The sequence below is a fragment of the Sminthopsis crassicaudata genome, chromosome 1 (genome assembly GCF_048593235.1).
Source record: "Sminthopsis crassicaudata isolate SCR6 chromosome 1, ASM4859323v1, whole genome shotgun sequence".
Taxonomy (NCBI): Eukaryota; Metazoa; Chordata; class Mammalia; order Dasyuromorphia; family Dasyuridae; genus Sminthopsis; species Sminthopsis crassicaudata.
Genome location: NC_133617.1, coordinates 546,795,545 through 546,808,719, shown reverse-complemented (window position 1 = coordinate 546,808,719; position 13,175 = coordinate 546,795,545). Strand labels below are relative to the sequence as shown.

Here is a 13,175-nt window from a genome sequence, read left to right as displayed (position 1 = left end):
GAAGGCCTGCTATGAAGGAAGTGCTATGTATTGCTATGAAGTGCTATACATTGGCTCTGAAATCAGAGGAGCTGGGTTCATACTCTCTCCTTGACATCTGTTAATCTCTTTATCTAAATAGTAACTGTGGTTGGTCTTCAGCTATAAAGTTATGATCCTATGTGCCAGGCTCTGTACTAGATACTGGGAATACAAATACATGCATGAATCACTCCCAGCTTTGTCCTTATGAAAGCTTTGTTGTTTTGGTCAGACTTTTAGTTTTCATTCCTTACTGCAGTTTCTCATATGGTAGAGAAGATGAGATTCTACACATGCACTGATCCTTGAAGGACATTTGCTAGACATATTTTACAGTTTAAACATGATATACTATTATAGAAGAAAGGAAGGATATGAAAAAAAATCTATAGAAAAACCTCCTGAGAAAAGAATAGTAAGAAAATAAAATTGTAAGAAAGGAAAACAGTAAAGCCTAAAATATACGGAAATAATTTAGTCTTTGAATATTAGAAAAGTCATCAGAAAAATAGGATGGCAAATATTTACCTTTTTACCTTTGTCCCTGATCTAAATTACAGATTTGTTTAGACAAATTTTAATGACCTAAGAAACAAAAAGTCATCTTCGTCTGAATTAGCCATTCCCAGAAAAGGGTAACTTTTCCAGAACAAACTGTCTCAAATGCTCTTCCCCTCAATCCTTTCCATGTAAGCTTCCATCTAAGACAATGATCTCAGTTCTAGTCTTTCCATTGTCTCCTACAACACAATTTTATATTCCACCCTTTCACTTTATTTATATGATAATAATGATAAGGAAGATGGTGATTCCTACTAAGTGCCAGACACAGTGCTAAGTATTTTGCAAATACATCATTTGATTCTTATTGTCCCCATTTACAATTAAGGAAAGTGAAGCAAGCAGTAGTGACTTGCAGAAGAATGAATTGTTAGTAGGTGTCTGCGGGTGGATTTGAACTAAGGTCTTCCTATTGCTAATATGACACATTCTACACATTTGGAAATTGTTTAAATACCCCTATATTCCCAAACTTCCACCCACTTTTGTCACCTGTACTTTCAGTAGATAAAGGACATCAAAAGAAGTGTTAGTCCCCTTAGTTGTCACCTGAACCCAAAGGATCATGCATAGGTCTTTTCCATCTCACTGCTGTTTGCTCCATTAGAATGTGAGTTGTTTGAAGACAGAGACTGTCCTACTTTTCTATTTGTATCCCCAGTATTCAGCACAGTATTTTGAAATTCTACTAATTAAATTATATTAATAAATTCATTCATTGCCAATTTTTTCCACAATTCTGTCAAAAAGACAAATTAAATCTTATCTTCGCCTCTCTGCACCTAATTTTCTTTAACTATAAAATGAATAAAGCTGTAAATTGCCCTATCTTCCTTCCAGGATGATTATGAAATCCCTTTGAATCATAAAAATGCAATGTATTATGTTATTCTAAGTCAACACTATGTTCTACATTTTTAAATACATATTATTATGCTATTAATACAATGGAGCCAGGCCCTTTAGGGAGTTTGGTCTGAGACTTTGTGAGTCAACATTCAATGGAATGAATTTTCTGTCAAACTCAATAAAGCTGGAAATAATGCTGTCTCTTGTGTGCAATTTCAGAACTTTAGCATCTGAGCCTCACCAATGCGTTTACTAACCTAATCTAATCAATCCTATCAATTCTGCTGAGCTAAGTTTGGGCCAGTGGAAAGGTTTATGATTCTTGGAAATTGTTATTATTAGGGAAATGATATTGATGAGGAAACCTCAAAACTCTTAAAACCTCCTTGGACTCTGACTCAGGGAAGGGATCCCATCCCCAGCATAGTTTCCTCCTTATCTAAAAATCAATTGAATTCTATTCAAATTCTAACCCTGGTTGAAACACAGCCAGGAACTAACCTGGGATTCCAACCACGAGCCCCTATAGATTAAAAGGGGAACCCTGGAGTCCACTCTTTGCAGAGGTCCCAAACATGGCATCCTTACACCTGCCATGTCAAGGATTTCTGCCCACTGGAACTCTGGCTCTGGTGTCCTTTTATCTCTACCCTCAACTTTACTTCCAAACCCAGTAATAAACCTCTTTTATCAATCTAGGTTTTCGGGTCTGTAAATTCCTTTACAGAGAACTCCTGCACCACTACTAGACCTCATTTAACTCTGTAGCCTTGCGCCGAATCCAAAGGGGTTGCAGGGGAGCTCTATTTGACTCCCTGTATCCCGAACCTGCCACTAGACCTCAATTAAACCTAATTTCATTTAGGTGCCCCTTATCTAGTTCTCATCTGACCAAAGGTCAGAGTGCATTAAGACATGGTTGGGAAGAATGAAGCTTGTTTGCTTACTGCCTCAGTGAATGCTCTTATGGCAGCCCATATGGCAAAGCTCCTTAGATCAATCTTAGTTTCAAACTATTTACTTTATTTATTTATTTTTTTCTGAGGCTGGGGTTAAGTGATTTCCCCAGGGTCACACAGCTAGGAAGTGTTTAAGTGTCTGAGACCAGATTTGAACTCGGGTCCTCCTGAATTCAGGGCTGGTGCTCTATCCACTTCGCTACCTAGCTGCCCCCCTCAAACTATTTACTTTACTTACAATTTCCCAAATCCCAGTTTTACTTACTACAGAATAATGAAGTATTCTAATGACTCATCTTGTCATAGAATAGTCTAAGGAGTACTCTAGAGCCAACTCAAAGTGGCCCACAGTACAAATCAAGGCATGGTTTATTGTTGTGTAGTTTGAGTGTTTATTTTGATGTTGCTGTTCAGTCATTTTCAGTGTCAAACTCCTTGTGACCCTTTTGGGGGTTTTCTTGAGAGAGATAATTATAATGGTTTGTGTTTCCTTTTCCAGCTCATTTTACTGATGAGTAAACTGGTTTGTTAAACACTGTAACAGTATTTTTTGGGGGGAGGGGAAGGTGAAGCAATTGGGGTTAAATGACTTGCCCAGGTTCACACAGCTAGGAAGTGTTAGGTGTATGAGGCCATATTTGAACTCAGGTCCTCCTGACTTCAGGGCTGGTGCTCTATGCACTGCACCACCTAGCTGCCCCTAACAGTATTCTCAAAGATTATGCCCTGCAGGACAACTTCCTCTAGGCTGTCCTGGAATAGTGGGTCCTTTAAAAGGGGAAAAGGCCTCAATTAGGGCCCAACTATTATTTGAGGTATAATTAAATGACTACTATTGTTTGCAAAGTTGAGGTTGCAAAAGTGGCACAGTGGATAGAATGCCAGGCCTAGAATCAGGAAGACCTAGTCTAAGTTCAATTCTGGCCTTAGACACTACTAGTTGTATGACTCTGGAGAAGTTCCTTAAGCCTGTTTGCCTCAGTTTCCTTATGTGTAAAATGATTTGGAGAAGGAAATAGCAAACCACTCCAGCATCTTTGCTAAGAAAATTCCCAATGGGGTCGAGAGTATGACCATGACTGAACAAAATCTGCAAGGTACATAATGCCTTAGGACTACAAAATACAGGCTACAACAATAAAATAATTATCTCTATCCCCAAGTTTATATTCTATTAAGAAATGTGCATTTATAGACAAATTCAAGAAAAGTATTAGGAGGTGGTTAGCTCTAAGAGCTGGTGAAAATGAAGACTTTCATTAAAAGCTAACACAAGCTGGGTCTTGAAAGAAGCTAAGAGATTTTAAGAGGTTTGAGTTAAGGAAGTACATTCCAGATTTCAGGATTAACACGGGCAAGAATCAGAAATAAATAATTATTTTGAGTTCAGAGAACACTCAGCAGACCAGTTTGGCTGAAATATGTGATACATGAAGAACAAAAATGAAATGTGTAGAAAATAATAATTTGGGTTGCTAGTGGGATTCTGAACTTAAAACACCAAAAGAGAGCCTTTCCAGACACAAAAGAATATAAATCCAAAAGATTTGTATATGAAACTTCTAATCTTTATTTCATATCACTTTTTAAAAAAGTATAATAATCTACACGTTGTTTTCAAAACTATTCTACTCCATTTTCTTCTGAACTGCCTTTTGTTCTCTTCTGTTCGTTTTTCTATTTTTATTTTCATTTAAGCATTTTAAATTAATTTAATAAATTTTAATCCCATCACATTCAGCAAAATTTAAAAATTCCCAAATTCAGATAAAAAAAATTCTACATTAGCCACATCCAAAAGTTTATTTCTGCATTTTAAGTTCATGTCTATCAAGAGTGGCATTTTTCATCTTCAGTTTTTTGTACTTATTGTTTGTCAGTAGTGCTCATACTTCTCATATTCCTGTTATTGTACATATCATTTTGCTTCGAGGATTTTTAAAAGTTTCCTCTGAGGTGGTAGATTGCATAATTTTCTTATATCCAAACAATATATCATTATATACATATAAAACAATCATTAGCCATTACCCAATAGGTGCTATAAAACTTTTTTATACAGATTTTTTTTTTTCCTCTTTCTTTGACTTATTTAGGTTATTAGCACAGTAATTGCAGGTAGGTTAAAGGGTGTGCAGTTTGAGAATTTTTTGGGTATGCTTTCAAATTTCTTTCCAGAATGACTAGACTAACTCATAACTCTTATCAGTGTAGTTTGAGCAATTCCAAGCATTCCAACTCCACTGCAGTGAGCACAACTCCACCGGGCTGACCACATAGTTTTGTTTTTTTTTCTGATGCTGGGGTTAAGTGACTTGCCTGGGGTCACACAGATAGGAAGTGTTAAGTGTCTGAGACCAGATTTGAACTCGGGTCTGACCACATTGTTTGAATACCAAATGTATGCTTGCCAAAAAAATCATCTTATGGAGAACTCACACAGGGCAAATGCTCTCAAGTGTTCAGGGGGGAAAAAGTGATTTTCCCATAGAACTTCCAACATTTGTTCTTTGCCAGACTGATAGGAATGAAGTAGAATTGCAAAACTGCTTTAGTTTAAATCTCTTTATTAATGTGTAGTATATATTTTCTAGCACAGTACCTGGCACACAACACAGATACTTTTTAAATGCTATTTCCTGATCCCCTTATAAATGATTGCTGATGGTACTTGTATAATCTTTTATGTTGCTGTTGCTTGTAACTTGAATATCCTGTCCATGTTTTTTTTTTTTTGTGTGTGTGTGTCCAGGAATTCTTCAAAAACTTGATTGTCCACTTTTTTCATTGATAATTCGGCTCAGCTTTGCAAAGTATGTCATTTTATGTTGAGTTTTGAGTTTCTTCAATTTTAAAATATAGAAATTCATTTCCTTTAAGTTGAAATATTTCTCTTTATTATGACTTTATATAAACATTTAAATTTTTAGAATTTCCTCATTTGAGAAAAATACATCTTTCCCTTTCAGAACATTTTTGTTGGAATTTTTTATATTCACTTCCAACTATTACTTTTATGACTGAATTAAGAACTCTTTCCTCATGGGGGAAATTGGGAGCACTACCTCAGAACATTTGTGCTTATTTGTGTCTTATTACATGTGGATCAAAACATAAATGTCAATTAATTTGAAAAACAAAAACACTTATGCTACTAATTTTTTGTCATTTGGCTTCTAGTTACCACTAGAAGTGGTTCTTGATCTGTAATGTCAACTGTATAGATAATTCATTGTGTGGAAATTTTCCTGCCCTTTCTATCTGTAACTTAGTCTTAAGTTACTTAGGCACTTAGGTCAAATGATTTATCCATTGTCTTACTAGTTATAACGGAAGCAAGATTTTGACACAGGCTCTAAAGCTAGCTTCCTATCCATTGTGCCACATACCCTTAGACTGAAAAAGTTGCAATTTTGTATACCAAGATTAATAAAAAGTGAAGATGCTACCTGCTAAATTGGCAACCAATAATTTGGCTAAAGTATAAAGGAACTTTGTATATGTTGTAATAGAGAATATCTCTTTATAATTCAAAAAAATCATGGAATTCATGAATATTCTGAGCGCTAAGATTGAAATAAAAAGTCAACTATTAAAACTGCTTAAAGTTAAGATGACTATTTACATATTTCACCTTTGGATTAGAATTAGCTTAAACTAAAAGCCAATACAACTCCCACCTCCCCTGTTCCATCTACCTATACACTCACAATTACTTCATTAGAAGAATTCTATTTCTTTTTCTTTCTGGTTTATATATCTTCTAATATAGTTTAAGACAATAAATGACTTTAAATAATGGAGTACATAAGCCAAATTTACTACACGAGAGTAAAAAGTATGACTAGCTTCTGTAGCCATCTTATTCTAAGCAAAGAAATACAATATTAAATTAGTTAAGTGAAAATCTGACTTCTAATCCCACCTCTGCAACCTCTTGACTTCATTGGGCCTGAGTTTTCTACTTCAAAAAAAAAAAAAAAAAAAAAAAAAAAAGACTCTATTTGGCTATAATTTTTATTTTTCTCCCTTTATTTAGATGTTAGGTTTGAGGAATTTAATAAATAATTTAATTGTGCAAAGTGCTGGATTAGTCAGAGAGAATTAGATTTAAACTTAATTAATAGTTTTGTGAATTTCAAAGTCTCTTCCAACTTTAAATCTGTGACGTTTAAATCTGAAGTTGAGAGTGCAATTGACAATTCACTAAGGTAAAGACAAGTTTGTGATCTGCATCAGTGGAATGAGTTTCTACACTGGCAGGTCCAATGAAATCAGAATTTTTTTTCCCCATTTCTTAAAAGAAGAAAATTCATAGCATATAATCATTATATATATAAAATCATTATATATATGTATATATATATATATATATATACACATACACACACATATATATATATACACATATATGTATATATATATACATATATACACACATATATGCTTTAAAACTTGCTGTAAGAAAACTACTAAAATACTTCAAAGGTCATGTGATTTTTGTTACTATAAGATTATTATGAGTCAACATAAGTACTCTAGGCCCTATCAAACTGGAAAGGCTTCAAGTATGGATCTAGAACCATCTGAGGTGTATTAAGCATATCTTTGATGAAAATGAGAAGTAAATATGTGGAATTTCACAAATATTAAAACACAACTTCACTTATACAACTGATTCTAAGCTGAAGAGAATACTAGATCCTACACCAATGTTCACCAGTAATCACTTGATTTAGTAGATATGTGTGTATGACATTTTAAAGGTTTTCTCCTTTAACAAGATGTCTCCCATTCATATATTAAAATAATACAAACAGCTCTGATAAAACAATTGAAACTTATAAAGAGTAGATTCTTGAAGAAAAAATTGCCAAGGGACACATAAGGAATTGAATATTCACCAAAATGTTATATAAATGTGAGCTGTCACTTTTGTTCAAGAAATCTTTGCTCTGTAATTTGAAACCTAGCTCCCAATCCATTTTAGTTTTCACTGTCTGTGTAGAAAACATTTAAAAAATGTATTGTCCTTTCTTGCTTGCTTTTCTAAGAGTAATGATATCCCTAAATATTTCTTGATGACTGAAAATCTTAAGAGTCTCAGGGTTATTATTCTGAATGGCAATGATCATTCTATAATAGAGGATGTAAAAAAAGATTCAAGAGTTTCAAGCATTAACATGCATTAAATCCAAGAACCAAAGGATCACAGATTTAGAGGGAGGAACTTCCATTCAGTTCAACACCTTCATTTTACAGGTGAGAAAATTGAGGGCCAGAGAAGTTAAGTGACTTTGTCTAAGGTGACACAGAAAAGTAAACATCAAATCTAAACCCAAGACCTAAGATTCCAAATTGAAAAATTTCCCCACTAAATCAAAAACAAAATATACTTGTAAGAAAGTTATTTAGAATGCAGTGGTATTCTCATGGAAAAAGATTATAAAAACAGAATGAGTTTCTAGGATAATTCACCAAAGCCTATATCCATAATTTAGTTGAACTACAATATTAACAACTATAAATACCAGTATTTTCTTTTAACATTGTGTCTCTGGAAAAACTGTAAATCGGGACACCAAGACCATCTCTTTTGACTTAGCTCTAAAAGTAAGAATACAATTCCTCTTTCTTCCCTGCACCAGTTCTAACTGTTAGAACTTGACCTCAGTAGCTCCAGTGGCATCAGGAAAGGAAAGGAAAGGAAGAATAACAAAGATGGAAGGGAAGAAGAGTAGGGCCCTACTAGCTCTGTGGCTGAGCAGTATGACAGCTAGAGCAAGAAAGAATTTCAGACTAGAAAAAGGCAAAGAAGTTGTAATGGATATCAGTAGTAACAGAAGATAATATAGGGTCCCCATAGTCAGTGGTAGTAAGATATGGAATGGAGTAAGATACTTTCAGTAAAGTTTCTAGAAATAGTGGTAATGGAGAAGGGAGAAAAATAAGGAAAAAGAGAAGGAAATCCTGACTGAGAATAGCAAGATGTAGGGAGTAAGGAGGAGTAAGGATGGCAGCAGAAATAGGCTATCGCTAAGTAGCAATGGTTGGAAGCCATTTCTTAAAAAGGGGACAGGATTCAAAAATAGTAATAATGGTTGTACAGAAAGAGTAGTAAGGTGTCCCTGGTTGTACTATGTGAGGAGTAATCTAAGCCAGGGCCTGTCTGTACTTATTTAAAAAAAAAAAAAAAAAAAAAAAAGAGTAGCAATTAAAAAATAAGATTAATAAAATTTTCTGCTTTAAAAAAAAAAATTGAAAACTTAAATCCCAGGTGGGGAGAAATCTTGTGTTATCATCAATGGCTCTTCTAAATGTGGAATGCAAGAAAAATACAGTTAACTAAAGCTGGGGATATGTCTGAGATTTTATTCTATTTTCTCTTCCCTCACTTTTATTTCATCATTGGTAAAGAATGTATATAAAGAATGTACACACATACTCCCACCTCCACCACCACCCTCATATATACCCTCCATACCCTCCCCCCCACACACCCACACACAATAATTTGATTCTTTTTCTTTAAAATTGAATAGAAAAATGTATCAGTAGTTTCTATAGAATTCTTTTAGTCAAATAGTACTTCTATATAACATTGCTATGGAAAGCTAATATTGATGGTCCAATAAAAAAAACAAAGATACAAAAAGCCATTAACAATAGGCATATAATGAATCATTGCAGCTTATATGTATAACAGAGGAATTTTAAAAGTTCTTTGAAAATCTCAAGAATCAGGGGCAGCCAGGTGGCACAGTGGATAGAGCACCATCCCTGAAGTCAGGAGGACCTGAGTTCAAATTTGACCTCAGACGCATAACACCTCCTAGCTGTGTGACTCTGGGCAAGCTACTTAAATCCCAATTGCCTCAGAGGAAAAAAAAAAAAAGAGAAGAAAAAAAGAAAATCTCAAGAATCAAGCTCTTTCACCATAGAAATCTCCTTTAATTTGTGCTTAGAAATATTATCAGAAGTAACACATAAGTTATTTTACGTAATTCACTAAATTTGGAACTCTCTTTTTTCTCCCAACTCTACCTACATACACTGACTTAACTGATGAAGAAAAGCATTAGTGGAGCTTGAATATTTAATTGTAATTTATCAGTAAATACCTTAAACAGAATTTAAATGAAAGGGTTATCTATAAAAGGAAATAGCATCCTTTTCTCACTGCCATTGTTTTTCTTCATCATTAGAAAATTATTATTTTCCCAATCCCCACCCCAAATTAAGAAAAATAACATACTTCAGTTTTGCAAATAAGTATGAAGATAATAATCAAAAGTTTGCTGATTTCACAGGATATCATTTCTTTATATTTATCGTATGCTTTTCTGAAAAAGGCTATTGTTTAAAGAGTAATTTTGATGCCAAGTTGGGAAAACACAATTATCAAGGCATGATAGCAATTATTTTGTTTAAATGATGATTATGCATGCAGATGTCCCAAATCTTAGTGCAGTTTTAAGCTATTAAGATTTAAAAAAAAAAAAAAAAAAAAGCTTACTAGCTTTAATAGCTTAAATTTCCATTAAGCTTTTCGGAACATTCTGCATATAGAAAATATAACAGTCTGATCACATGTCGAGAGAAAACTTAAATCTATCCTAAGGTCTACCCTACCCTCCTAAATTGTAGTAATTAGACCACGATTTAGATGGGAAGAGGGAGTCTTATTCAATATAAAGCCTGACTATCTTTGAGCAACTGGGTACAACAGAGATAAGATCTACAGATAAAGTGATTACCTATAAAAATTCTAAATTATGACACTATCTTCCTTAAAAAATAAATATAACCCATTTGCTAGTCAATATAATTCCTAACAATCATTCAGGCTCCTAAGCCTCTGTGGCCCATTTCATTCCTTTACAAAAAAAAAATGCACATCACACGCATACATGTATATATACACATACATAAAGGTGTAGTAATAATAATAGCATTTATATTGTGCCTAAGGTTTGCCAAGCACTTTATAAATATTATCTCATCTTATCCTCCCTACAACCCTGAAAGGTGGATCCTCTTTTTACAAATGAGGAAACTGAGGCAGACAGGTCAAATGACTTGCCCAAGGTCACAGAGCTAAGTGAAGCTGGATTTGAACTTCTCTTCACAACTCCAGGTCCGTGCTCTAACCATCATGCCAGATGCCACTGTGTTTTTATATATATATGTGCTCTTGGAAAGTGTTTATTATATTCCTGAATGTAGGTTTCATCTCACTTAAGTAATAGATTAGTTAAACCAGGGAAGCACCAATTGCTGCTCACAAATAGATTAGAGGCAAATATCAACAAAAACCTAAGTGGCCAAAAATATCACAATCATAAAATTTTGAGTTTCAAGTATGACATTATTATATATTTTTTAAAAACTACCAGCTAGATACTTTAAAATCTAAGTTTTCTAAGAAGGTTATTCCATTCTCCCAGAAAGGCAAAAAAGGGATGAAATATTTTGAAATTAAAACAAAAAATAAATGGGAATTCTTCCAAATTCTGACCACACCCCATTATAGCAAAACTACCCAAAGAAATTATACTTGGTATAAAATCTCTCTTATAACTACATATGATTCAATTTATTTTACCCTCTTGTTCTGTTGTGGTTCCATTAAACATTTCATTATCTTATTTAATAACAATCTCTTTTTAAAAAGCTTTCACAGTAATTAATGAGCCTACTTCCTCTTGGTAAAAAATTGTTATTGAATTTCTTTAAGTAGGACCCATAATTTTAAATGGCACACCAACTTAAAAGACAGAATACTTCATTTTTTAAAAATTTGGAAATAACTGATTTCAAGGAAAAATTCCTAGAAACATAATTTATCCCCAAACCTATTTATATGTAATAAGTAAATCAAGTTTTGCAAAAGGCCATTTAAGTTGTCTCTGGAAGGTTGTCAGTGTTATATGAAGTGTAAACTTGTTTTAAAGATACTTTTTGATTAATGCACTTTGACATGGTTTGTATTGAAAACTTCTAAAAAAAAAATTAACAAATACATATATATATGTGTGTATATATATGTATATATATATATATAAACATACATACATATATATATATATATATATATATATATATATATATATAGTTCATTTGCTTCAAGGGGTTTCTAAGAAATATAAGCTACTTGAAGAAGCATCAAGTTCTATAGTAGCAAATGTCAACAAAAAATGAAACACTATTGAATCACAGTGCAAAGGGCTAAGCTCAAGATTACCTCCCAAAGTGACACCAGCATAAGATGTGATTTATGACTCTATCCCTTAAAAAAAATAGCACACTTAGTTATGCATGGCTTTTAGCCTTAGTCTAATATTATGCTATCAATTATTGACCCTATTCCCCTCCCATAAAAACCAAATCAGTCACGTGGAAATATACATATTCTCTGAACACTGTTTAGAGTCCTTGGTTTTCCAGCTCTGATGGAGATCCTGAAGGCGTTCAGAAGTCCGTGTACTTATATTCAGGGCAGGATGAACTTTGCAAATTCCACTTTCGTCCATCAGTGATAGACCACAGATTCCAAAGTATGCATGCAAAGCATCTGAAAATAAAATATTAATATTTTGATGGCCATTTATGTTAGCATATACTATATGATATTTTAAGGGCATAGCAAATTACTGTTCTTTAATTAAATTCAACAAACATTTAGTGAGTGCCAACTATGTGCAATGCAATTTGCTTAGTTACAGGGTAATAGAATAGTGAACAAAATAGGCTGACATACATGCAAACATTAGAAATGGGTAGATAAGCCAGATATACAAATAAAATACAAAAGAGAATATGAAGTAAAACCATACAAGCATAGATAAACAGAACTTCCTGCTTGGGAAGTGGCAGTAGTAAAAATAAAAGAAAAACTTTGACTGAATTTAGACTATTAATGAATAGGCTGTATGCATGATATGGTTAATATTCTTTTTAAAAAAGTATTTCTTTTAAAATATCAAATGCCATATATTTTATGAAAGTTTTACATCTATATATATATTTTTTTTATTTTACCCATTTACAGGGTGGGTTTTAAAGATTGCTGAAATCAATGCCTACAAGAACAAGATTCCTGTCTCGATAGATTGAAAGTCTTCAGTGAGACTGAATCTACTATCCCTGCAAGCAGCCCATTCCACTTTTGAATCCATTTGTTGTTAAGATTTTCCTTACAAGTCTAATACTGACATTCTGCAATTTGTACCCACTGTTCCTACTTTTACCCCATGGAACTGAGAAGAATAAATCTAATCCTTTTCTTTCCACGTGACAGACACTCAAAATATTTGATGGCAATTATGTCTTTTTAACTTTTTATAAAATGTCTTTATTGATTTTTTTACATCATTATCAGTTTTCCTCATTATCCCTTTCCCTTTCAGAGAATCATCCTGTGTAACAAATGTTTGTTGTTTTTTTTTTTTAAAAGGACCTCCCCCATCCAAAAAAGGAGAAAAAAAAAAATCAGTGCAAACCCATTAACATACTGAGAGTGCAAAAAACATGTATAATATATATAACACTTTTCACACCTGGAAAATGAGAACAAGAGTAAGGGAAGGGTGGGAATGTTTAACCTATGTAATTTTTATAACATTCATTTCTGATTTCTTTTTTTTTTTTTTTCAGGGCGGGGGGAGGAGAACCTGTTCTTCCCATTTACACTGCTGTAGTCATTATATACATGATTTTCCTGGCTCTGTTTATTTCACAGAGAATTAGTTTTATATAGATTTTTCCATGTTTCTCTATATTCTT

At 33.4% G+C, this 13,175-nt stretch overlaps 1 protein-coding gene across 2 annotated transcripts in view; it reads right to left on the bottom strand.

The window, feature by feature from the left end:
* Positions 1–5,088: 5,088 nt before the first annotated feature.
* PGGT1B (protein geranylgeranyltransferase type I subunit beta) overlaps positions 5,089–13,175 on the bottom strand; it is a 56,944-nt gene continuing 48,857 nt past the window's right edge. For both annotated transcript variants that reach the window (XM_074281995.1, XM_074281996.1), the window contains exon 9: positions 5,089–11,964. In XM_074281995.1, the coding sequence (XP_074138096.1) occupies positions 11,783–11,964 (182 nt within the window). In that variant the 3' untranslated portion in view covers positions 5,089–11,782. The remainder of the gene's footprint in view (positions 11,965–13,175) is intronic.